The 27,819-nt window shown below is 35.5% G+C and overlaps 1 protein-coding gene across 1 annotated transcript; it reads left to right on the plus strand.

Annotated features, from left to right (window-relative positions):
* The first annotated feature begins 1,126 nt into the window (after nt 1-1,126).
* On the plus strand, nt 1,127-18,209 carry wnt4 (wingless-type MMTV integration site family, member 4). The gene is made up of 5 exons (XM_051122896.1): nt 1,127-1,605; nt 14,453-14,688; nt 14,770-14,901; nt 16,457-16,599; nt 16,683-18,209. The coding sequence occupies exons 1-5, from the start codon at nt 1,529-1,531 to the stop codon at nt 17,151-17,153; spliced, it is 1,059 nt and encodes a 352-aa protein (XP_050978853.1). The 5' UTR covers nt 1,127-1,528; the 3' UTR covers nt 17,154-18,209.
* The last annotated feature ends 9,610 nt before the right edge of the window (nt 18,210-27,819 follow it).

The following is a 27,819-nucleotide window of genomic DNA, read 5'->3' on the forward strand; positions in this document are numbered from 1 at the left end:
TTCCTATTCTTCATGCTGAGTTTTCTATTAATTTCTATTAGTCTTCTATTAATCCTTCAAAATATATTTAAAAAAATCCTAACGATAATAATTTTAATGGGTTATATAGAATACAATAAATAAATAACCTAAAAATTCTACCTAAATTTAGCTTTTATTAATAATAATAATGAAATAACAGTTTCCAGCTAAAAAATGCATACTAAATCAAGCCTGAAATATTTTAAATGGTTGTTGCACAAAGCAAGGTTTGAAAGACAAATGCTTTTCATTGAGCTGCGGTTTCATGATTTAAAATTAAAAGATTAATCAGAACAATCTCTAACACTCAAACCCAGACTTCCTCCAATTCAGAAACCAACCAACGCCAGCTCTAACTCGAGCATCGGTTATTGTTACTCACTTTCTCCCTCTGTTGGTCAACAGGGATTCTAAGTGGCCCAGTCAAGCACTTGTCTGTCAATCCAGCAAATTTGCAAGATAAAAACAATTACATATATTACATACAAGCATTAAAAGATGTACGTGGTTTCCCATTGCATATAGATCATGTTAAAACACACACAAAACTACCCAAAGTAAAAAAAAAAAAAAAATAAAAAAAATACACCACGAGTGATTTCAGCCCACTGTTTAATACGAATACCAACCTGATTTAGTCTATGCAAGCTTAATCAGATATTTCTCTTTGAAAATGCTCTTTAAAGTGACTTGAAATCTTCATCCTCATTCAAGCGACTTCTATATAATATTGATGATTTGCCATAATAACAGCAATACCTGTTGTCTGTTTTTGTACAAAGCTGTCAAAATGCTAGACATCCTATAAATAGCATCCTAACCACAAAGTACTTGCGTTTGGGGGCACTGAGGCCAGGGAAAGTACACCTTGCCAAAAGCATAAGCGGTTATACCCCGAGCACGGCGAATAGTTGCCGCATTGAGTCCCAGTGGAGAACTCTAAAAAAAAAATACTTGGCAGCCAAGAGCAAGAGAAAACATATATGCATGCACTAAACCCGCCTTTATCTGCTTTCTCACACATCAAAACCTCCCCCAAATGACGCGCCGCCCCTACCAAACCCTTCAGGAGTCAGTAAATTCAGCATTCCCTCTCAGACTCAATTCAGAGTGGCATCAACAGAGGTCATCAAACGAAGCTGAACTTAACGTTTAGATGCAATAACTCCACGCACAAGACGGGGACTGTCATTTAGACTCGGTTTACTGGTGGGGACGCATGGCTCATCTTTATCTGATGCTGCGTAAAAGTTGACCGTGGAAACGCGCTCGGAAGAAATCGCATCAGAGGATACCGCTCAGTGAGATTTTCCTGCCACTACATAAACTGTATTGAGCACTTGCGCTTGTTTATACGAGGAGGCGAGAACTCTTGATCCGGGACAGACCTGCTTCTCATCCAAATGGATGCGCAATGATGGATTAATCGCTTTTCACACACGGCGCCCTGCTAAACTCCCCCTGAGGATTTTACACCAGCAACCTTTACCTGAATTATCCTCTCAAGATGTCATCGGAGTATTTGATAAGGTCACTGCTTATGCTCTTTCTAGCACTCTTCTCCGCCAATGCGAGCAACTGGCTGTAAGTGAATATCACTTTCTTCATTCATGTGATGTTTTGACGTCTAGTTGTGTTATGACTAAAGTAATGTCAGATGCAGCCTGTGAACCACAAATCTGAAGTTAGGCAACGAAGCGAACATGTGAATGAGAATGTAGCCTAAACTAAAGCGCAGAAGACATTAAGTAGCCCAGTTGTAAACGTTGTCTAAGACGTTTAATGTAGCCTTTAATTGAAAATAAAAATCTCAAGCATGCAAAATATAAGGAAATGAAACCGGTTATTTGGAGACTTTCAGTTCATGTGCATTTGGCACCAACGCGCTTGGCGCGGCTTGCGCACAGCCTGGAGAGCAAAGCATGAATATGACAGCGCTAACAACACTCTTTATCATACTTAAATCGCTGGATAGAGCTGTACAAATAAATCACTTATGATCATTTTTAATTACACCCAAAATAAATCCTAAGGGAATTATCTGATTTTGTTATTTACATAGTTAAGAAGCAGAATGACACGCTTGGTTAAAGCCACATCGAGATGTTTGCATTTCTAGGTGTTTAGAATATTTTATCTGTGTCCTCGGGGCAGAAACAGCACATCATTTAATCTATCCAGATGCATTTGAGTTTTCGATGGAAGAGTGTTTTTAACTAAAGGCGTGGTGACAGGTTTGGGGCATGTATAGACACGCTTCACACTTAAGGAAAACCTCCTACCTGTCTACAAAATATGATCATTCTGACAGGAGCTTGTACACTATTCCAACCCCATCTCAGGACAGGTATTAGCAGGTAGCCAAATAGACATTAGACAAGTTTGCTTTAGCAAACAGAAAATGGGAATGCTTCGAGTTATATGAGCAACACGTGTGCGTGAAGCTCAAATGCAGCTTATACGACCAAGAAACACTTATTTGTGACCCTGTACAACAAAACCAGTCATAAGCGTCAAAGAATTTTGATGTTGAGACTTATAATTTATCTGAAAGCTGAATAAATAAGATTTCCATTGATGTGTGGTTTATTAGGACAGGAGAATATTTGGCCCAGATACAACTATTTGAAAATCTGAGGGTGCAATAAACAAAAACAAAAAATCAAAATATTGGGAAAATCACCTTGAATGAATGAACCATTGATAAATCAAGTTCTTAGCCATGCATATTACTAATCAAAAACTAAGTTTTGAAATATTTACGGTAGGAAATTCACAAAACATCTTTATTTAATATCCTAATGATTTTTGGCATAAAAGAAAAATTGACCATTTTGACCAATACAATTTATTGTCTATTGCTACAAATACACCCGTGCTACTTATGACTGGTTTTGCATTTACAGGTTAAGAAAGACGGTTAATTAAGTCATAAAAATGTGACCAAGTTTTGATAGGAACTGTAAGGTTAAGGTAAGTTCACATTTAAGCTGAACTGGGAAATGGCACAGAGAGACCCTTAAGTGTAAAACTTGTAATATCCATACAACATTTAAGCATTTTATTCATTGTAATTAAAAGAAAATAACTGACAACGCACATGGTGAATTTAAAAATATCTGAGTATCTTCTTCAGGTAAATCTTTTTCTAAGAAACACAGCAGTCTTATTTTAGTTCATATGATAAGTGATTTCGTCACGACTGATCCTAAAATGAGATTTAGATGCAAGGTGAGATTAAGAAATCACACTCTTTATGTTTTGTCTCACTCGTTTAAAAATCAGATTAAAGGTATGACTGAGTAAGCAAACTTTTTCTTAAAAATAAAAGTTTCACAGTGGTTTTCTATGGTTCGGCACAAACCTCTTCAAAGTTTAAAACATCCTTGATTATAGGCTTTTCAGATCAGTGTTTTGGCTTCTCAGTTCAGAATATAGACATTTCGAGCTTAAAAAATGTAAGCTGTTCTAATACTAAGAGAGCGTGCATTGAATAACTTTCTTTGTACCGAGATACATTATGGTGTAAAAGTCTACTCTTTACTCAACAGCCGTAATTAAATGTTTTGAAGTACAGTTGAGAGCTTTTCATTTGTGAGATGTGTGAATGTATTATTCTTGAGCACATCCATCAGCACCTGTACGGAGGGTTGAGGTGCAGGTGCAGGTCACGAGAGCACCTGCACATCTTCAAGCCTCCTTCAACAGCGTGTGCTCGTTCATGCAAATATAAGCTCGCGTTGCATTCTAATATTTTATGAATGACTATTTGCACTTGTTTTGTATTAAAATGCCACGAATGAATCATTAATTAAAGACTCTAAATAACAGATGGTAAAATGTTATTATACAAACTCTCTCCTAAATAAACACTGCAAATAGTCGTGCTCAATCCTTTTCCTAATGCATTTTGACAAGCAACAACTTTTGCTTTTATCTTCGTTTGGCAAAGTCAGCATACTGTTATTGATCAAACTTCCTTTAGCGGAAACCAACATTCCAAATTGCATCCTTTAAACTTTCAGTCTGTTCCAACTTAGTGTGCTATGTCTTTCCCTGTTGCAGATGAACAAATATCCTTTTAAAAGAATTATAAAAAAATCCTGGCTATCAATCCATCCCATCTTTAAAGGATGGATTGGGATATTAAAGACAAAGATGAGTTTGTTTATTAATCAAACAATGGCAGTGAATGGGTGCCGTCAAAATAATAAAAACATCACAATAATCCACGAATATTCCACACTCCAATCCATTAATTAAGGTCTTGTGAAGTGAAAAGCTCCATGTTTGAAGAAACAAATCTATCATTTAACTTTAAAACCGGTCCTCTATGCATCATAACGCTTTTCCAGTGAAAAAGTAATCTCATCTGAATCAGGAGAGAAATATGCACAGATCAAGCACCGTTTACAAGCAAAAACAGTCCAGTTCTAAACAAATATGCTTTTGATGTGAGAAGACAACAAGCAATGGACTTTTTCATTGGAGGAAGCATTATTACGCATTATGTAAGCGATGAGTTCAAGTTAAAACGTCATGATGGCTTTGTTTCTCACAAACATGCAGCTTTTCATTTTTACAAGATGATACGTGATAGATTGAGAGGTGTGGATTGCTTGTGGATTACTGTGATGTTTTTATCAGCTGTCATTCTGACGGCACCCATTCGCTGAGCAAGCGATGTAACGATAGAGTATCCAACCCACATAAGGCCTAAGCAACCTTCACAATTCAGTGTTTTTTACCCTATTTCCCTTTCTAGTTTCATGATGCAACAATTTCAGAAGTAAAGAAAGAGTTGCACTGTGTCAATACAGATGTTTTTGGAGATGTTAAGGTCACAGAGGGTTCACTAATGAAACAACTCACTCGCTGTTTCGATTATAAATATAATACAATCCCATGCACTGTTGTATTTGTTTGGGAAGCGATACAATGTTTCTCATTGCATGGGATGGAAAGAACAATGGTTGAGACGTTTGCACAGGACGGTCAATAAATAGTTCACAGCTGATGAGCAACATGAGAAGAGAGAAACCTCTAATGCGAAATACATCCTGGCGCCGAGCGCTGATAACACAAATAACACCAGTGACAACAGGGTAATGAAGCTGTAAAACCAGTTGTCACATACCTCCACTCATACAGCAGCCTATTAAAAGGTTAATTTGATATAAAAACAGACAACTTCCATCATTTCCCCACATCAATTAGCCTCATAAAATGTTTAAAGATGGCGTAGAAAGACAGTTGACGGGACAAAGAGATTAAAGAAAGACTGGAAAGATGCATTTGATTAATCTCTTTGATTTGATTAATCTCTTAATTTGATTAAGCCCTTCCTGAAATAATGCTTTTCACAAAGCAAACTGAAATTAAGAACCACGCTGGCCCTTCTGAAAGGCTTTATGCACAATTTTATGTCCAAAACATTTAATTGTATATATAAAGCCTTTGCTTTCATATTGTTGTGGTCCATCTCATCATCAGAAAACACTTCCCATAAGAAAACAAAATTCCCATATGGGCCTGTCAGCACCTAAAGAGAACAAGTTTCTGAGTCAGTTTCTCTTACTTAATTTTCTGCTCTGTAGTGCATTTCCTCCACCTTCTTGTCAGTCCATTTTTACTTTTACGGATCTGCGTTCTGGTTTCAGGAGATGTTTAGGATGTTTTTTAGACCTCAGGTGCAGGACCACCTATGAAATATATCTATAAATACGCCTATTTACTTCATAAAACTGATGCAAATGTGACCCTGGAGCACAAAACCAGTCTTAAGTAGCTTGTAGCAATAGCCACAAATACACTGTATGGGTCAAAATGATTGATTTTTCTTTTATGCCAAAAATCATTAGGATATTCAGATCATGTTCCATGAATTTTGTAAATTTCCTACTGTAGATATATCGAAACTTAATTTTTGATAAGTGATATGCATTGCTAAGAACTTCATTTGGACAATTTTCTCAATATTTATTTTTTTTGCACCCTCAGATTCCATATTTTCATATAGTTATATCTTAGCCAAATATTGTCATATTTATTTAGCTTTCACATGATGTATAAATCTCAATTTTAAAAAAATTGACCCTTATGACTGGTTTTGCGGTCCAGGGTCACAAATTATATAACTAAATAACAAGCATACGTAATACTTTGTAGAAGCAGATATTCATATGGGGCAAAAATTAATCTGTATAGATTAGATAATAGTTTAAATTTAGATGTTCACATCAACGCACTTTTTTGTACGTCTATGAAAATCCATGAAGTATCTTCATGATGTACATCTGGTACATATTTAATCTGTTAGAAGAGACAGAAACAAGGTTAAATAAGTAATAATATCCCAAGATACTGATTTTTATTTTCACGTACATCAAATAGGATTAATACGATTGATTGTTTAGTTAATTGCAGTGCTAATCTTTTTAGATATTGTCAATAAATGAGATAACACTGCCCTCTAGAGTTAAAGACACCCAGTAGACTTGCAGATAAGCATAGTGTAAATGCAAGTAAGACTCTGTCCTGTAGCTCCAAGCGAACCCTCATAAGTTTAAGCAAATGAGCCAATGACTTTTTGGTACATGTGCTGAGAAAAGTCTGCAAGACTTAGAAATACCATTGAGTCACTGAGTTATTGAGGAAACACAAGCTGTTTATCAGAGAAACTGTTGTGCAAGAATGACACATCTGTTTCTGAAAACATGTCGCATTCTGCGGTGGTTGTTTGATTCACATTTTGGCTGCTTTCTGCAGGACATCTTGACTGTATTTTCAGTATTGTGAGGGGAATTGAAGTGTGACTGTCATAATTTTTAGACTACCGTGTGAAAATGACAAAATTAATACTTACACTGATCTAAATTCATTTATAATGCTAAAAACGCTATTTCAGCTAAACGCTGTTCGTTTGTACTGTCTAGTCATCAAAAAATCCTTAAAAAAGGCACGATTTCCACAAAATATTAAGCAGCACAACTGTTTTTGACTTCGATGATAATAAGAAATGTTTTTGAGTAGCATATCAACACATTAGACTGATTTCTGAAGGATCATGCGACTCGAAAGACTGGAGTAATGAAGCTGAAAATTCAGCTTTGCATCACAAGAATAAATTACATTTTACAACATATTCACATAGAAAACAGTTATTTAAAACTGTAATATTATGTGACAATATTACTGATTTTGCAGTATTTTTAAACAAAAATAAATGCAGCCTCTGTGAGCATTAAAACATTTTAAATAAAACTAACTTTTGAACCTTAATTTATTTTAAAAGTAATATTTACACTATTTAAAATTTAAATCATCTATACTAATTGCTGAATACTTAAGATTATTAGTAACGTAATTTTGCTTCTCTTAAAGATAATGTAAAAGCTGCTTGAGGGTGCAAAACTCACGAGCTCAGTGCTTTGCTGGTTGCAAAGGTGTTTGAAGAGGTTGCTGGCATGTTATGTCATTACTACAGTCCTCTGGGTGGTTGCATACTTAATCCAATTCATCATTTGTCCTGTGAAAATAAAATCTGATTGATTACAACAGGAAAATTCGGAACAACTTAATATATCATTTATGTCAGTGCCACAAACGGTGCAGGACGAGTTTCCCACAAAGTTTTTGGAAAAGTCTGAGTAATGCCAACAGTCATGCATTAAAGTAACAGCTAAAGTGTTTCTGTTCAAAACAAACATTGAACGTTTTTAAACGGAGGTAGTGTTTAATAATAGTTACAATAAAAATGGAAATACATGGGTGAAATACGAAACATTAAAAATGCATCAGTTCCCTTAAACGCCCCTAACACTGAATTTATTTCAGACAAACAGCGTTTAATACACAGACATGAGCGCCCTGTGACGCACAGCTGACAAATATGTAAATAGCAAATATTTTGGTAAACATCATGAAATTGTGGCCCTTGGACACCACAGCGCGCGTGTTTACTCGCTGTCGGTAGCCGATTTACCACAGAGAGACAGGAAATGTCAACGTCCATCGTTTGATTATTAAATAAAGTCCCAAAAAAAGATGCTGGGAAGAAGTGAAGCTTTTTAGCTGCAATATATATGTGACCCTGGACCATAAAATGAGTCTTAAGTAGCACAGGTGTATTTGTAGCAGTAGCCAACAATACATAGCATGAGTCAAAATGATCAATATTTTTTTATGCCAAAAATCATTACGATATTTTTTTTTTAAGATTTATTTTCGGCCTTTTGCCTTTATTATGATAGGACAGATCATAGCTGACAGGAAGTGAAGTGGGAGAGAGAGAAGGGGGCAGGATCGGGAAACGTCCTCAAGCCGGGATTCGAACTCGGGACACTTGTAGCGCAATGCCGCTGTATGTCGGCGATATGTATGTGATAGTGATATGTATTGCTAAGAGCTTAATTTCGACAACTTTAAAGGTGATTTTCTCAATATTTTGATTTTTTTGCAACCTTGTAATGTAATGTTGTATGTCGGTCAAATGTTGTCCCAACAAACAATACATCAATGGAAAGCTTATTTATTCCGCTTTCAGATGATGTATAAGTATCAATTTAAAAAATTGACCCTTATAACTGGTTTTGTGGTTCAGAGTCACATATATATATATATATATATATATATATATATATATCATTCAAAACTTATGGTATGTTTTTTTTCCCCCTTCTTTGGAAGAAATTAATACTTTTATTCCGTAAGGACACATTAAAATGACCAAAATAAATAAATGTTGTTCTTTCTATTTATCAAAGAATCAAATGTTATCAAGGTTTCCACAAAGATATAAAGCTGCACAATTGTTTTCATGTTTATTAATAATAAGAAATGTAAATATGCAAATTTGCATATTAGGATGATTTCTGAAGGATTCAAAAGGGACTTTGAAGACTGGACTTTGCGTCACCAAAATAAATTACATTTTCAAATATATTCAAATAGAAAACAGCTATTTTAAATTGTAATAATATTTCACAATATTACTGCTTTTACTGTATTTTCAATCAAATGGTGACCTTGAATGGTAGTCTGTTATGTAACTTCAAGTATGTTTATACGTTGACGGCAATGAGAGGCGAGCGGATATATACAGTCAGGCGTGTGTACATGTTGCCGCTCTCTGTTTCTCCTTCCAAACTCTCTCGTATGGCACGGTTGCGTGCTAAGTCGCACTTGGCTAAGCCATCTGGAGCCAGCAGCGCTCGAAGGCCAGGGCAATGTAATTCAACACAAACATGACACAAAAGGAAGAAGGCACCGTGCTCCAGGTGGAATGCTCCCGCAAAAACCTCCCAGAAAGCGCAGAGGAAGGCATCTCCCATTCTTTCACAAAATCCCACAGTCGGCTCACCTTGTTTTCCCAAACTTAGCGAGTACATACAAGAGAAGGCTAGAGAGCGAGAACTGGGAAGCAATGAAAACAAGATTCTCTCAAGGTCTCAGACAATCTTTTTCCCAGACAACTATGCAGCGGGGCCGTTCTTCAGGTGTTTGTTTGTCAAAATCCCGAGCTCGATACGAGCGGCGGTCTTATGAAAGCATCTGGCACTGATATATTATATTCCAGCGCTTATCCTGCCAGAATGGATGGGCCTCTGCTGCCATTTGGCTGCCAGATTCATTATCAAGTCAGGATCACAGAACTAATTTACTGGTGAAACAAACAAAAGCTGTAAACACGCATGCAAGAACATGCAATCGTCAACAGATGCTATAAAAAAAGAAAGTCAAACACCCTCTGAGCAGAATGCATGTGCATCTGGCCACTGATGTCATGCTTCATCTTCGGGCCAGACAGAGGTGCGTTATCAAAGCTCAAGAGAGAAGAGATGACGGTCCCGTGGACAAGGAGGTGTTTGTTTCTTATCTGCCCCAGCCGTGGCCCTCGAAATCAGGTCTTGTCAACAGCAGAAAGGAGTGGGATGCACCGCTGCCAGCTGCAGGGATCGAGACGTGCCGTTTTTAACTTGTTAAGATGAGCCCTTGAAACCAAGCAGACACTACGCTCTTAAAAATAAAGCTTCGTTATTCATTTTAAAGCCCAATAAGATGAAAGAACTCAAAAAATGAGGTAATCAGTTACATCAAAATTTAAGGCAAACTCAAAAATTAAGTTAGCAGAACTATCAAAATATTGAGTTTAACTCATACATGGGATTGCATTAACATCATATTAACTCAAATGTTTCATGGTGAACTGCTACACTTTAAAAAATGGTAATTAAAAATGGTAACATCCAAGTTAAAAAAAATTAGTTCACTTCCAGAATAAAAATTTCCTGATAATTTACTTACCCCTATGTCATCCAAGATGTTCATGTCTTTCTTTCTTCAGTCGAAAAGAAATTAAGGGTTTTTGAGGGAAGCATTCAAGGATTTTTCTCTATATAGTGAACTTCAATGGGGATCAACGGATTGAAGGTCCAAGCTGCTGTTTCAATGCAGCTTCAAAGGGCTCTACATGATCCCAGCCGAGGAATAAGGGTCTTATCTGGCAAATCAATCAGTCATTTTCTAAAAAAAAATTACTTTTAACCACAAATGGTTGTCTTGCATAATGCACGTACCCGACGCATTACGTAATCACGTTGGAAAAGTCATGCCCGCTTAGTTCTTTGTCTGTGTACTTTGGTTCAAAAAGGTAGTTTATGGCAAAAAACTCCCATCTTATTTTCTCCTCCAACTTCAAAATTATCCAACACGGGGTCGGTACATGACCTTTTCAGTGTGACTACGTAGTGCATGAAGTTGAGCTATTGTGGTTAAAAAGTATATATATATATATATATATATATTTTCTTTTTTAGAAAATGACCAATCGTTTTGCTAGACAACAGCTTCAGGGCTCTACATCCCAGCCGAGGAATAAAGGTCTTCTCTAGTGAAACGATTGGTTATTTTCCAAATAAAATTACAATTTATATACTTTTTCACCTCAAATGCTCATCTTGTCTAGCTTTCCGTTGCACATGCGTACTCTGTGTGCTTCGGTACAGTTAGGGTATGTCGATATCATTTTCTCCTCCAACTTCAAAATTGTCCTACATCTGCACAATTGAATGTGCAAAGAAAGTCAAATGCCCTTTACAAAAAGGTAAAACAGCGATGTCAGACGATTTTGAAGTTGGAGGAGAAAATGAGATGGGAGAACCGGAGTGCACAATGTACACATGCGCATCGGAGAGCTAGACAAGACAAGCATTTGTGGTTAAAAAGTGTATACATGTTAATTTTTAAGAAAATGACAGATTTCACTAGATAAGACCCTTATTCCTCAGCTGGGATTCTTAAAGCTGCTTTGAAACTGCATTTTAACCTTCAATCCATTCAAACCACTTAAGTCCACTATGTGGAGAAAAATCCTGAAATGTTTCCTCAAAAAAAAACTTAATTTTTTTGCGACTGAAGAAAGAAAGACATGAATATCTTGGATGGCATGGTGGTGAGTAAATTATCAGGAAATTTTTATTCTAGAAGTGGAGTAATCTTTTAAATTCAGATTAATATAATCAGTTACTGAGTTCATGTTCCTTTTTTCTCTTAAAGTAGAAGTTCACTTCCAGAACAAAAATTTACAGATAATTTACTCACCCCCTTGTCATCCAATATGTTCGTGTCTTTCTTTTTCAGGCGTTAAGAAATTATGTCTTTCGAGGAAAAAACTTCAGGAATTCTCTCCATATGGTGGACTTCAATGATGTCCTCAAGTTTGAACTTCCAAAATGCAGTTTTAAATGCAGCTTCTAATGGATCTAAACGATCCCAGGAAGAAGGGTCTTATCTAGCAAAACGATCAGTCATTTTCGAAACAAACTGGCAATTTATATACTTTTTAACCTCAAACGCTCGTCTTGTCTAGGTCTGTGTGAAATGCATTTAAACTGCATTTTGGAAGTTCAAACTTGGGGGCACCATTGACATCCACTATATGGAGAGAAATTCTAAATGTTTTCCTTAAGAAACTTAATTTCTTTGCGACTGAAGAAAGAAAGACATGAATATCTTGAATGACAAGAGGGTGAGTACATTTTCTGTAAATTTTTGTTCTGGAAGTGAACTTCTCCTTTAAGTATAACGAGCTTTTAGAAATATTTGAGTGAAATGAACTTTTTTTTAGTCAATTTTGCAGTGTTGGAATCAATGGTTCCATGACAAACTTTTAACATTCATGGAATCTTTCAATTCCATTTCTTTTGAGAACTGTTCCATGAATGGTTCTTTGGGGAATCAAAAAAAGTTCTTCCATGGCATCTCAGTGAAAACCCCCCTTTTTGTGTACATACTTGCGTTTACATGATGAGCATTTTGTGAGTCACATCCGACTCGTGCTAATTACAATCTGAATCAATAAACCTCAAGATCTTGCATCTTAATTGAATATTTACAGCACTGCCCCTTCAAAGCCATTCTTAATACGTCCATCCGCAATACAACCGGGCACACTTTCGATTACTCAGCACCACACCAAAAGACCTTCAGAAACAAATAATGCAAAACACACCCATCCGTGAGCGCCCGAACGTCACCTGCACGCAACTCTCCACATGCATCTGCGCAGACTTTAAACACTCAAGACTTTGATCTCCACCAGTTCTTGATGATAATGAGACCAAGCTTGGTGTGCACGGATGAAAACCTGTGCGACGTGTTGTAGTATAGGACTATTTTTATAAGGTGCCTTGAAGCGTTGGAGCTCAGCAGACCCTTTAAAGCGATGGTGTTGCCCCGACCTCCTGGCCCTGGAGGTGATGGGTGAAGATAGTCTCTATCCGTCTCTCTCAACATCACCCTTACCTCATCTTCCCAGCACAGCTTTCCAAGAATGTCAGTGGAGGGCAACACTGTTTATATGAAGTCAATGAAAAACCTTTGTTGGGTCAACAAAATAGTGGAACAATGCATGGGTCAGTGTTATTGTTAACAGTCACTATAACAACAACCAAATGAATCCAGTTAACCAAAAATAAATAAATAAAAAACAAGAATAATTTAGGAAAAAATTACACTACACAAAAATACAAAAACACAAAACTAGCAAAAACGTAAAAAGATAAATCAACCATATTCAAATGTTAAACGCTAAAATACTAAAAATAAAAATTCTTTAATTTAAATTTGTTAAAATTGCTTAAAGCAATAGTAATCATGAACTAATAATAAACTAATAATAATTTTTTTTTTTTTTTTTTTTTTTTTTTTTTTTTTTTACAGAACATGAAGCGCCAAACAGGAAATAATATGAAATTTGAATGTAAACTGTGAATCTATAGAATTAAATCAGAATATTTATTTATAAATTAGAATAAAGAAATTTAAATTAGAATATATAAATGTAAATCATGAATATATAGAAGTCAGTCTGAATATATAGTTATATAGTCTGAATATATAAATATAAATTGCAATATGTAGATATAAGTCTGTAGATATATTCAGACTCACAACTATATATTCTGAATAACATTTAAATATTCAGATGTATAAAAATATTCTGACTTCTATATATTCACAATTTACATTTATATATTTGGATTTATAAAAATATATTGATTTATTGGTATATATTAACAATTTATATTTACATATTCAAATTTTATATAATTATTTTCTGTTTGGTGCTTCATAGAATAAATATTATAATTAAATATACAATGTATAATAAATATAAATATAATAAATAACAGTACAATATATATATATATATATATATATATATATATATAAAACTAAATATATAAAGAGTTCATTTACAAAAACAGATAACCGTTTTTTAACAAATTTCAAAAATCATGTTTTTTTTTTATTGTGTATTACAATTAATCTCAATCAAACTGCAGTTGGGTTATACTGATTAAGTAAAAAAAATACAGCTAACAATAAAACACAAAAATATGATAACATAATAAAAACATGATTTTTGAAAATTAAAAAAAAGTATGAAAATAAACTTCATTGATAGTTCATTGATAACTTGTCTGTTTGGAATAGATTTGTTAATTTAACTTAAATTCTATTTAGATATTTATATGTATCTTTGTAGAAACTGACATTACAATAATAAATGCTGTAAATATTATGTTCATTGTTAGTTCATGACACCCAATGCTTTAATGTTAGGAAATTTATTATAAACTAATGCAAACTAAATATACTGAAAAATAGCAATACATGGAAACCAAACCAAAAGTCATAGAGTAAAAAAAAATGAAAAATAATAAATATGTAAAATAAATAAAAAACAAAATAATCATAATATTCTACATGCAAATATTCCACATCATATTTATGCTTTTTTCCCCTCCAGCTCCAAAAACATCCAGCGTCTAGATACAACGTTTTTTTGTTTTCAAATGTTTGTATTATTAACAGTCTGTGAACATTTATTGATTACGACTCTATTGGTTTGTTGGTTTGTCCTCAGATACCTGGCGAAGCTGTCATCGGTGGGGAGCATCTCAGATGAAGAAACCTGTGAGAAGCTCAGAGGACTCATCCAGAGGCAGGTTCAGATCTGCAAGCGTAACGTGGAGGTGATGGACGCGGTCCGCAGGGGAGCTCAGCTCGCCATCGACGAGTGCCAGTTTCAGTTCCGCAACAGACGCTGGAACTGCTCGACGCTAGAGAGTGTTCCTGTGTTTGGAAAAGTGGTCACACAAGGTAAGTAATCTCTTATTTAAATAAACATGAAACCTGCTTAAAACCACGTGGATGCTTAATGGCTACTTATTTGTGTCATAGGTACACGGGAAGCTGCATTCGTGTATGCCATATCGGCTGCAAGCGTAGCCTTCGCAGTGACAAGAGCCTGCAGCAGCGGGGAGCTGGACAAGTGCGGCTGCGACCGCAATGTGCACGGTGTCAGTCCAGAAGGTATGTGTGCTTTGTTTGACTACTAATGATGATTAATTCATTGCTATGAAACCAGAATTAATAATTATGATTAAATGCCCTAGTAAAAAAGTAACAGATTTCAAATGCATTTATTTTACACTAAGTGTAGTTCAAGTCTATTAACATATTTACTGATATATCGCTTGAGATTTTACTGATATACATTTGTTTTTAAAAAAAAAATTTTAGGTACTACTTGTGTACAATGCACATTTCTTAAGATATGTTTTACTGTCACTATTGATGAAGATTGTGTGACCTTAAATAATATACAGGTCTTTAAATACAAAATATTTAAAGTGTACCTAAAGTATACTTGCAATAGTTTCACTTTAGCACAATCAAATATACTTAAGTATATCTTTAGCTGGACTTCAGCACTACTTCCACACAATTAAAGTGCATTAAGTATAAAAGTAGTTGTTCCAGTTCAGCAGACTTTATATATACACCAGTTTAGTATACTAAAAGTACAACTGAGTATTTTTATTAAGTACATCGTGATATGAAGTCCATGATACAATATTTATTGTAATATTAAAAAAAGAAACAATGAAAAATTGGAAAAAATAAAAAATGTACATTTTCAAGTTAAATTATTTGATCTAATGCACTGAGTTCAAAATTAAGAGCTCCAACCAATGTCCTTACCTAAGAAAACTTAAATAAGAAAGTGAGAGAATTGACTTACTGAGCTTCAGTAAAAACAGGCTTACAAAAACGCATCGCAATACAAATCTAGTGAAATGCTGTAATCATCTGCCTCAAAAATAAAGCATAACTGCCCTGATAGCACACGTACATCTCGGAAATGTCTATTTGACGTCTGCATTTACATCTACAAGATGTATTTTTTATAGAGTTTACATTTCCTATCAGATGTCAAATAGATGTCTATTAGATGTCTTTAAGATATTTATGATTTAGAATGTATGTAAAACTGATATCTTACAGACGTCTGCCAGATGTTCGTACGCAGCAGATGCTTTCCAGATCAATTGATCTTTAACAGACATCACGCAGACGAACGTGTGCTATCTGGGTGGTGGCTGTTGCATTTCAAACGCGTGCTAAACTCACAGTACATGCAAAAAACTGCCACTGCATTCATTCACTGTGAACGGAGACATTCTGAGGCGCAGAAAACATTGGATCATAAGCTGATGACCTAAACGAAGTGCACATTTCGCTTTGAAACACTCAGCAAAAACAGACTTGATGAAGGGATTAAGCCATATTGTGATTTCAGTTTTAGTTTGTTTATCAGATACTGTGTCAAAGCATAATGGCCCAAAATGCAACTTTAAAGACCTTTTATATTAGAATTAGAAGTTTAAATATATTCTCAAAATGACACTTTTTGCCCAGAAGACGTATTGTTTCATATCATCATGTGACCACAGTAATATCGAGACAGTTTTGCTATCGCAATATCCTGATATTCAATATTGTTGCCAATCCAGTACCTTGTAAACAACTTTGTTTCCTCGGATTTGTTACACTTCTCCATGCTTGACCGTCTTTATCTCAACAGGTTTCCAATGGTCAGGATGCTCTGATAACATTGCATACGGGGTTGCTTTTTCCCAGTCCTTTGTGGACATCAGAGAACGAAGTAAAGGACAGTCCTCCAACAGAGCCTTAATGAACCTTCACAACAATGAGGCGGGGAGAAAGGTAAGGCGCTTAACAAACATCATGCTGAAAGGTTTCAACATTCCGAATTTGCTAACAGACGACCTTTCTTTTATCATCCCAAGGCAATTCTCAACAACATGCGAGTGGAATGTAAGTGCCACGGCGTGTCGGGCTCCTGCGAGGTGAAAACCTGCTGGAAAGCAATGCCGCCGTTCCGCAAAGTGGGCAACATCATCAAGGAGAAATTCGACGGCGCTACAGAAGTGGAGCTGCGCAAAGTGGGCACCACCAAGGTCCTGGTTCCGCGAAACTCGCAGTTCAAGCCGCACACAGATGAAGATTTGGTGTACCTGGACCCGAGCCCAGACTTCTGCGAACACGACCCCAGAACTCCGGGCATACTGGGAACCGCGGGCCGCTTTTGCAACAAGACCTCGAAGGCCATCGACGGCTGCGAGCTCATGTGCTGCGGTCGAGGATTCCACACGGAGGAGGTGGAGGTGGTCGACCGCTGCAGCTGCAAGTTCCACTGGTGCTGCTACGTCAAGTGCAAACAGTGCCGCAAGATGGTCGAGATGCACACGTGTCGGTGATCCCGATCGCAGAACTTGCCCTCACCGCTTCCCTACATGCCCAGGGAAACTAGACAAATTCCCAAGCATTTCATGCGACGATAGAGGAACATGTCATACATGAGACTTTAAAATATAGGGGCGAATATAGCCGAGGTCCCAATTGAGAGTATTTTTCTCTCTCCTCGTTCTGTTTTTAATTGTGGTTGCTCTCTTATTTTTATATATAAATATATATATATCTATTTTAACTTATTGCAATCGAATAGAGAGTGAATTTTTAATGTGACGCGCACCAGAGGAGTGCCATTGGGATCGGGGCACATGAATATGGAGAAAGGTCAACGCCTTTTCATCGTTAATGCTGCTTTAGGGTTTCATCTTGAAAGATGGACGTCGGACTGAGACACTACGTGCTGAGATGCAGTCCAGGTGTACATGTACTTTCCATACTCGTGGCCATTCGTCCTGTGATGCTGCTTGAATTCAAGAATCACTCACCAATACGTACGGCGAGGCCTGCTTTACTAGGGACGCGAACCGACTCCGAACAAGAAACATAAGTGTTAGCAAGCTGTTCAAAGTCGCTAGTTAACTAGCTGGTGCTGAGCTGAAACCATGCATCTGGCGCGAAACTGACAAACATAAATTGTTTACCCGCTCGGGGTGCTTGGACCATGGATTTTGTGCACGATGATTCTAGCACTTTTCCTCTCCAGACGCACATACCGCAAATAAACAAATCCCCCAGCATTCCCCGCTCCATTAGTCAGACCGAGTGACTGATTTATTTATGTACGATACCATAACTCCAAGCTTTTCTATAGTAAAACTTGCTATCCAGTATGCTTTTAAAAGAAACATAGGTTTGTAAAGACTTATACACTGAAGAGGACTATATTTCATATGAATGTATGTTAAATTGAAATATATGCCGTGTCAAAGACTTACATGATTGTGATTGTGTTTATTTAGTTAAATGTTCTTGCAAATGGTGATTCATTGAAGTATGCCATCCGTAGTTAAACAACCTCCTCAACAAGACCATGCTGAACAACATTAACCCTACTTGGTGGCCAAATCTGGGGCCAGATGCATAAACTTAAGACAGTGTCTTAACTAGTTTAACCAACTAGTAGTTAGCCAAGGAGTAATCATTCTTACATTCATAGACTAATCAACATTTGTGACTGAATTTTAAAATTTATGACCGGTCTGACCAGAAAAAATTGGATGACTAACTTTTAAGATTGGTCTAGACATTTTATGCAACCGGCAGCTGGTCTTATGGTTTAATGGTCTCTATGAATGTATTCAGCCTTGTTTAATGGGTTCTCACAAGGATAATAATCTTCGTTTTGTAAAGTTTGGTTTTGTTATATTCTGGGTCCAATGCAAGTTAAGCTCTGATGGCACTTGGGGCATAATGTTGATTACCACAAATATTAATTTAGACTATCACTCATTTTTCAGTAAATTTAAAAAAATAAACACAAGTAAACAAGCAAAATTTTGGATTAGATGCAACGAAGGTCAGTCTTAATTAATTGGGGTAATCCTGGGTTGTAAAATACTCAGTGTTTCAGTAGTATATACAGAGGACAATATATGTTATTATGATTTAATTGTGAAAAATTTGCTTTCTAACCTGCTTTCTGTGACGTTTATCCAATTCTACTTTTTTGCCATGACAAGGCATGACAAAGGTAACAGCACAAAGCATAAAATGACTGTAAAAAAAAAAAAAAAAAAAGATTTCTGAAATAATGTTAATAAAATGATCAAGTAACAAATTCTAAATATATTTCAGAAAATTATAAAAAAAATATTTAAGAATTATTTATAAAATGATTTTTATAAAATCAGCTTTATTAAATTATATTATAAAAAAGTTGTATAGAATTAGGTACTGTACATTTCTGCTTTTAAATCCAAAAATTGGCACACTCTAAGTGCATCATTATAACCTCATCTTTTGCTTTTTAATTTGTTCTCATATGAATAAAAATCTTCATGGTTTTGTTATATTCTGGGTTCAATGCGAGTTAAGCTCTGATGGCACTTTGGGCATAATATTGATTACCACAAATATGAATTTGGACTATCACTCATTTTTCAATAAATTAAAAAAAAATAAATACACAAGCAAACAAGCTAAATTTTTGATTAGTTGCAATGAATGTCAGTCTGAATTAACTAATCCTGGGTGGTAAAAAACTTCCAGTAGCATATCCACAAGACAATATATGTTATTATAAATGTGAAAAAACTGCTTCCTAATCTGCTTTCTGCAAAGCTTATCCAATTTACCTTTGTTGCTGTGACAAGGTAACAGCATAAACCATAAAATGCCTGTAAAAATAATGATTTATAAAGTTATTTTAATAAAATGATCAAATATCAAATTCTAAAAACATTTTAGAAAATTATTAAAAAATATTTTATAATTATTTATAAAATGACTTTTAGAAAATCAGCTTTTATTAAGCTACATTTAAAAAGTTGTATACAATTATAAACTTTACATTTCTGCTTTTAAATCTAAAAATTGGCCTCCACACACTCTTAAGTTCCTCATTATAACCTCATCTTTTCTTTTCTTTTCTTTTTTTTTTGTGGCAATCAACAGTATGCCTTAATATGCCATTTCCTGGACTGAACCTGGAATATTTTTTTAAGTTACATATTTTAAAAGTTTGGGGTCAGTTAGAATTTTTAAAATTAAAGGCTTTTTTTCAGCAACTGAATTAATCTAATGGGACAGAAAAGACGACATTGTTACAAAAGATCTTTCTATTCATTAATGAATGCTGAAAAAAAATGTATTGTTAAATCCATTAAACTGTGTTCAACATTGATAATAATAAGAAATGTTTCTTGAGCAGCAAATCAGCATATTAGAATGATTTCTGAAGGAGCATGTGACACTTAAGGCTGGAGTAATGATGCTGAAAATTCAGCTTTGCATCACAGCAATAAATTACATTTTAAAATATATTAAAATATGAAAAATTTAATTCGTAAAAAATAAATAAAGCCTTGGTGAGCGTAAAGGCCCTCAAACTTTAGAACGCTTGTGTACATGGTCATTATGAAATCTCCAGGTTAACCACACCTACTACCACAGAACTTTTTTTTTTTTTAAAAATTGCATAACATTACCAATGGTATTTTCCATCTCTAATACGTTTTACAGACGTGTGTAACGGTTTAAGTGTTTGATGGATCGGGGTAGTGCCAGTGCGTGTACCAGTCAGGCAGCTGCCTAGTGACACGGTCTAGGCTGAACTCAGAGAGTCATGCCATCACGCCAAGAACAATAAATATTTATAGAAACTATTCATGGAATAATGGCAGGAATGAAGCTTTGTCGGACATGCATAAATGTGGTTCGCTGCTGCAACAAAGCAGCCCCAGAGATGACTTTCGTAAGCACCGCTTTGCCGACCTGTTGCCCAATGACTTGTGTTGTGTGATATTTCCACACATTTTTGGAGGATGATCTTATTTTCACATGCATTTCAATACATATATAACAATTTGGGGTCGATTTTCTAATGTTTTGGAAAGAAGGCTGTATTTATATGATTAAGAAAATCAGTAATATTGTAAAATATGATCACAATTTAAAATCAGTGTTTTCTATTTTAATATATAATTTAATATATAATTAAATGTTTATTCCTGTGATGCAAAGCTGCATTTCCTTTGGAAGATCCTTTAGACATCAATCTAGCGTGCTGATTTGCTGCTCAAGAAACATTTCATATTATTATCAATGTTGAAAAACAGTTGTGCTACTTCATATTTTAGTGGGAAAAAAAAGCATTTATTTGCATTTCTTCGCTGTCATATTTAATCAGTTTAATGCATGCTTAAAAAGCATAACAAACTTACCCAAACACAGCACTGGCTGAGTTTAAACACATACAGAAACATTTAAATACAAACAGAAAACATGGTTACACACCTTTAAAAAATAAAGCATGACTGCGGGCTGTTAAATCTTATTTTCTATTGCAAGCAAACACACCAAACTACTCCACTCCACCCTTGCTGTAAGATACTACAAGCGCCTAACTTGTAACAGTAGACGGGTAGATTACACCCTGAGGTTTCTTTTCAACCGAGCTGACACATTTTAGCATTAATTTGTGTTTCATATGTCATCAAACCACCTCTGGCTTTTTACAGCGGTTGGAAAAGCGTGAGAGCGTGCACATCATCACAGTCCAGTACAATCCCGCCATCTCATTTCATATGTACATTTTAAAGTCTGTGTCCATATTCGTTGCAGTACCGATGTCTGTTACTAATAAGCTGCTTTGAGGAACAGGAAGAGGTGGTTTGAAGAGCAGAGGGTTCGGCTTTTATTGTGCGCCGGGAAATTAAAGCAGGGGGCATATCTTTGGACGCAGGCTGGAGAAATCATAACGAAATCCTCATAATATCCAGCACATCCTGTCTTTGTGGAAGTAGAGATATTGGGGCCTAAAACTGTTTTTGTTCACTGCCATTTCATGCTGCATGCTTCACCAACATGGTTTCAGACTTTTTGAAACACACCTAGGAATGGACAACCTGTCTGTGGCTGTAAGAAATTTCTCCCATGGCTATTTGGGGAAAAATATGCAGGCATGAATGTGGAAAAATCAGTGCGTATGAGAATAGATCTAAAATGTGCTTGAGGGAGATTTCACTATGAGAAATCTAATCCTGTCAACAGAATGGCCCTGTCACCGCCTCTTTGATGGAAAATACCATGCAGTAATTTAATATTTGGAAAGGCTTTTCCAGGGACATAACATAATTATCAACCTACAATTCAATAAAGGAACTCAAAGATCAGGGGCTTTAGCCTTTCAGCTACTTTTAATATGACTTTGGTCTCTGGAGTCATCACAGTAACATTTGTTTGATTAGCCAAGACATGAAAGTGAATGGCAAATATGCTATTTGTGGCCATTAATATATGTATGCATACTTAACATTATCTATCTGAATACATTGTATATATTGGTCACTGCTTACAAATCTGTATCTAATTACAAATTGTGGAATTCAAATATTGTCCAGTTATCACATTTATATATTATGGTGCAACAACAAAAACCGTAAAAGGGAAAAATAATTAAATTATAATATTATAGGATTCAAAACTATTATACCGATTCACTGTAAAAAGTGAAGCTCTCTACACTGTACAATTAATTTCTTATTTACATCATGTCTATACTTTGTTATAATGAGAAGATTCACAAGTGCACAACGAAGCGCTGAACAAAAATCCCAACGTTTTGTGCAGTGAGCGTTCAAATTTAAACGCCTCTGATTGGCCATTGCGTTAAAAAAATCAACAGATAGGTCTGTGATTGGCTACTTTGCTCAACTCTACAAACCATGTTAGAAACCTCTGCTTTGACGCTGAAATTGACTACCCGACCAGTCTATGCAATCCCTACAATGATTGCCGAATCCTACCAATACAGAAATTTAAAGATGAACTGCTGGAGTAATATTAATCAACCAAAATTTATTAATGATCGAAAACGTAAGCTAGTGAAAATGTATATATATTTCTATATGAATAAAACATATAATGAATGAAGTTTTACTTACTTTATGGGTTTTGTATCTCTTAAATTGTTTCTCTCACGAACGAGACCGAGACTATACCACAGGGTTGCCAGGTTTTCACAACAAAACCCACCCAATTGCTACTCAATCTAGCCCAATTGTGTTTCAGAGGGGGTCCCCCAGTAAAAATTGCATTCTGGGACTGAAATAATGTTTTTTGGCGAGGTTTTGGTACAATTCGCATTCCAAGGGCTAAATATAACATTACTGGGGTCGCTTCAACCCACGGCAACAGCCAACCCAACGGAAAAACCGCAGACTTGGCAACACTGCTAGAACAGGTATTCGCGTATTCACGGGTAATGAGGGGGAGGGGTTAAGAGGGGATTCTACACATTATGCAAATTTATTTGTTAATTAAATTCATAAACATTTAACATTGGGTTTCTGCAATGTTTATGTTTAAATAATACAATTATTAATCTAAGTTAATAAAACAAAACAACACTCTTTCTGGGCACTGGTGGTAAAGCCAAAAAAGTGTAGTTTGATTTCTGAGTACTGATTTATCCATTAACATGTCACACTGTAGTACTTAAACTCACCTCAGAGGACATTAGGAGTGAATGTATCTGCAGAGAAAGGCACAAGTTCACCAAAGGTCTGGAAGAATAATTCCAGTAGTGAAACAGGAAAAAAAAAAACAATGATAGATGTAAGCACTCCTCTCTCCTTCCAGGCCTTCCTCAAAACTCACAGATCTCTACCAACATACTTCTCATATTAAAAGAAAACAAGTTACACAAATGAGACAGCTGTTTCTTGTTTGTGATGACAGTTGCCATACTCCTCCCCCTTCTTCCTTCACTTTTTTGTGAAGCATCAGGTTGTGCAATGACCCGGGCCCTCACAAAGACATCCTGACACCAAGCGCTGGTGCAGAATCAAGCAGTAATTAATATTCCCCATGCATTTCAGTATTTTACTAAACAAGACAGGAATCAGGCTTTCACCTTGCTGCCAAATAACAATATCAATTTTCCTTATCACAAAAAAGATGATCATCAGAACTCTGTCATCAAGGGCTTAGAATTTAGTAGGGATGCTCGGCCATGTCCTACCAATATCCAGCAACTACTAAATTGTCCCTAGGAGTAATTTTGACCAAACAATTAAATACATGTGTATGTAACCAATGTTGTTGTAATTTCGGCCACATTTGAAATAGGTCAGGCCATTGATAATATCTGAGAAGTTAAAGAAATACACTAGAAAACTGTGCACTTTCAAGGACGCATGTTTAATATGTGGGCGGAGTAAGACCATATAAGGTACCCGAAGTGTTTGAAACATACATGCACAGTTTAGTTGAATGATAAGGTTTACCCTCTTGATCTTTATGTTGTTATGCTGTTTTGTGTTCATCTGCTTCTCCCACTTGCTTTTTTTTACATTGACTATCACTTTATATTGTCACATACTACAATAATTTCTCAGATATTTATCACAATATATACTAATAAATTGAACATTCACTTTAATGATATGAGATGACTGGATGCTCTCAACTGATTTCCCTACTGAACTATCACCTGAACTGCAGTGGTCAATATTTAAATATAGTGAATTAAGCTATATCATTCAAGCCTGATCATTCGTAATGCACAATGTTTCCATTTAACATAAGGTTATTTAAATTATTGTCATAAAAATAGCGAGCTAAGCCAGTAGTAGTACCGACAGTCTCGTGGCTGAAGACGTGGAGGAACAGACAAACCGATTCAACTGAGTGAGCCATTTATGCTGGAACCGCTTCAAATGATTAAAATTCATGATTTTGATCCTTCAGTTCAAGCGATTCACTAGCAGTGATGATTTTAAAAATCACGTTTAGTAATGTAATGGAGCGTTTCCAAACTCCGAATCACTTTTGCAAAATGATTCACTGTTTCGAAACGCCTTTCGAAACAGTGACTCTTTGTGTAAATTGTAGTAACCATGTTTTGTTTGTTTGGGTTTTTCTAAACTCATGTAAAACACTGTAAAAAAAAATATGATTAGTAACTCATCAACATAACCAATTTCAACTAAATTTTTACATATATACACAAGACTTAATTTTTAAAATCTACCATAAAATTAAAATAAATTGCTTGCACAGATTTTTTAATTTCAGAACTGAAAATATGGTGAAAACGTACTCACTCTCAGGCCATCCAAGATGAGTTTGTTAATTCATCAGTACAGATTTGGAGAAATTTAGCATTTCATCACTTGCTCACCAATGGATCCTCTGCAGTGAATGGGTGCCATCAGAATGAGAGTCCAAACAGCTGATAAAAACATCACAAAAATCCACAAGTAAACCACACCACTCCAGTCCAATGATTAACCTTTAATCCATAATACTGTTTTTTTCCAGTGAAAAAGTCATCTCGTCTGAACCAGGAGAGAAAAATGCACAGAACAAGCACTGTTTACATACCAAAACAGTCCAAAACTGTTTTAAACAAATATGTTGGTGGATCGTGGTTGGAGAGGACAAGAGAATACGGACCTTTTCAGTGGAGGAAGCATTATTATGGATTACGAAATTTTCTGACGGCACCCATTCGCCATAGAGTGACGTAATGCTAATTTTCTCCAAATCTGTTCCTATGAAGAAACAAACACATCTGTATCTAGGATAGCTTGTGCATTTTCATTTTTTCTTTGAAATATTCCCTTTAATTGAAGGAAGTGGAAAGTTTGGTGGAACAAAAGAGATGATGAATTACTGTACTTAGTGCACCTTTACAAGCAACAATCCCCATTTTCAGGTAAACACTAATGGTTGTCATTGTGAGCAGCGTGAATGATTTTAAGGTTCAAGCTGGGGCAGCAACTCAGTGCAAAGTATTGTTTGAGCATGAACCACAGAGAATTCCTCTACACTGGCTCATCCATCATGCAGTGATATATAAGGCCTTCCAGCCTGATGCAAACCCCCTCTGCCTGGCAGTCAGGAATCTAAATTTGTATCCACATATCTCAGAGGTGATGCAATTACTAAAACTATAGAGGTGCTTTCCATGTGGCCAAATATCAGATCCTGTGATCGGACACAGGTGTAGGGGACTGTCATGAGATCACAAATACCAAAAATAAAAAAAGAGGATATGGCCATAAACAGGCCTTACGCTTAATCCATCAACCTCAGCTATGCCGTTTTACCAACTGAGATCTCCCAGCCACCTGCACCGCCACTGCATGCTGGTATCACTAGTTTGGACATGGTTGTTCTGCATCCATGATATGGAAGTATGGTCAGAGAGATGAGCCGCTTAGCAGGCGGGACAGGCTGTCAACAGATAAGCTGAGGGTTTATGGATAGATGGGACACCCAAGACACCTGAGGGGTTCTTATTCGCTCGGCGGTGACCGAAGGAGACGGCCCATGGATGCGACACATGTATATGAACACCATGAGCAAACTGGCGTGTCACAATAAACTAAACTGAGGGATTAGAGTTGTCACTGCCGGATTCTTTCTACTTAAAACATACGCTGAAAAAAATGCAGTGTAGGATTTACTTAGAAGCAATTCACACTCAGAAATTCTTAGTAAATTTCACAATTAATTACAAAGAAATTAGCACACTGAATATTATTATTATTATGATGTGATCAGGAGATGCATAGGTCAACAAGCAGATGTTGATTGTGCTGCGCATGTTTTTTTAGTCTGCAAAAATGACTTTAATCATACAATTTATTTGTACTAACTATAATATAGTAATATTGAGATGCAACAATACTACACAGAACAATTTGTCATATTACTGAAGGCAAAAGTAAATAAATCAAATAACTCTTGGGCTGCAGATGCTTCCAAGCTGGTTTCTGTTTATATGTTTGCCCTCTGAGCATAAAAATTCATGAAACTAAACGTTGTTTCCTCAAAATGACTTGTTCTCCATATGGACAATGTTTCAGAAGTTTTAGCACACAACATATAGACATGTTAGTCGTGGGTCATACCAGACAAATATATATATACACATACACTATCAGTCAAAAGTTTTTGAACAGTAAGATTTTGAAGTCTCTTCTGCTTACCATGCATGCATTTATTTGATCCAAAGTACAGCAAAAACAGTATGGTTCTGAAATATTTTTACTGTTTAAAATAACTGTTTTCTATTTGAATATATTTTATATTAAATTAAATATAATATTAATTTATTCTTGTGATTTCAAAGCTGAAATTTTAGCATCATTACCCCAGTCACATGATCCTTGAGAAATCATTCTAATATTCTGATTTGCTGCTCAAAAAACATTTATTAATATTATTATATTTTTCCAAGTTTCTTTGATGAATAGAACGTTCAGAAAAACAGCATTTATCTGAAATAGAAATATTTTGTAACATTATAAATGTCTTTATCATCACTTTTGGTCAATTTAAAGCACCCATGCTAAATAAAAGTATTACTTTCTAGCATTTCTTTCGCAAAAAATAAAAAAATAAAAAATCTACTGACTCCAAGCTTTTGAAATGTATAGTGTAAATGTTACAAAGCTTTTTATTTTAGATAAATGCTGACATTTGGATCTTTTTATTCATCAAATCAACTGTTTTAAATACTGATAATAATAATAGTAATAAAACATGTTTCTTGAATGCAAATCAGCATATTAGAATGATTTCTAAAAGATCATGTGACTGGAGTAATTATGCTGAAAATTTAGCTTTGACCACAGGAATAAATTCCATTTTAAAAATTCAAAATATTTTTACATTTTTACTGTTTTTGATGTACTTTGGATTAAATAAACGCAGGCCTGGTGACTTCTTTAAAAACATAGAAAATCTTACTGTTCAAAAACTTTTGACTGGTAGTGTATATAAAAAAGTATCCACCAAACAGTTTAATAGATCATAAATTCTTTTGATAACTTTTCGCCAGCATGGTCTAGACCTCACATGCAAAATTTGGTGAAGATCTCCCTGGTGAAAAAAACAGCATATGCTGGTAGGTATGTTTTGATGCTGGGATGCTGGTTAGGTAGGTTTTGATGCTGGTTTAAGCTGGTCCTTTGCAGGTTTATGCTGGTCCTTGACCAG

The sequence above is a fragment of the Labeo rohita genome, chromosome 11 (genome assembly GCF_022985175.1).
Source record: "Labeo rohita strain BAU-BD-2019 chromosome 11, IGBB_LRoh.1.0, whole genome shotgun sequence".
In the NCBI taxonomy this organism is placed as follows: domain Eukaryota; kingdom Metazoa; phylum Chordata; class Actinopteri; order Cypriniformes; family Cyprinidae; genus Labeo; species Labeo rohita.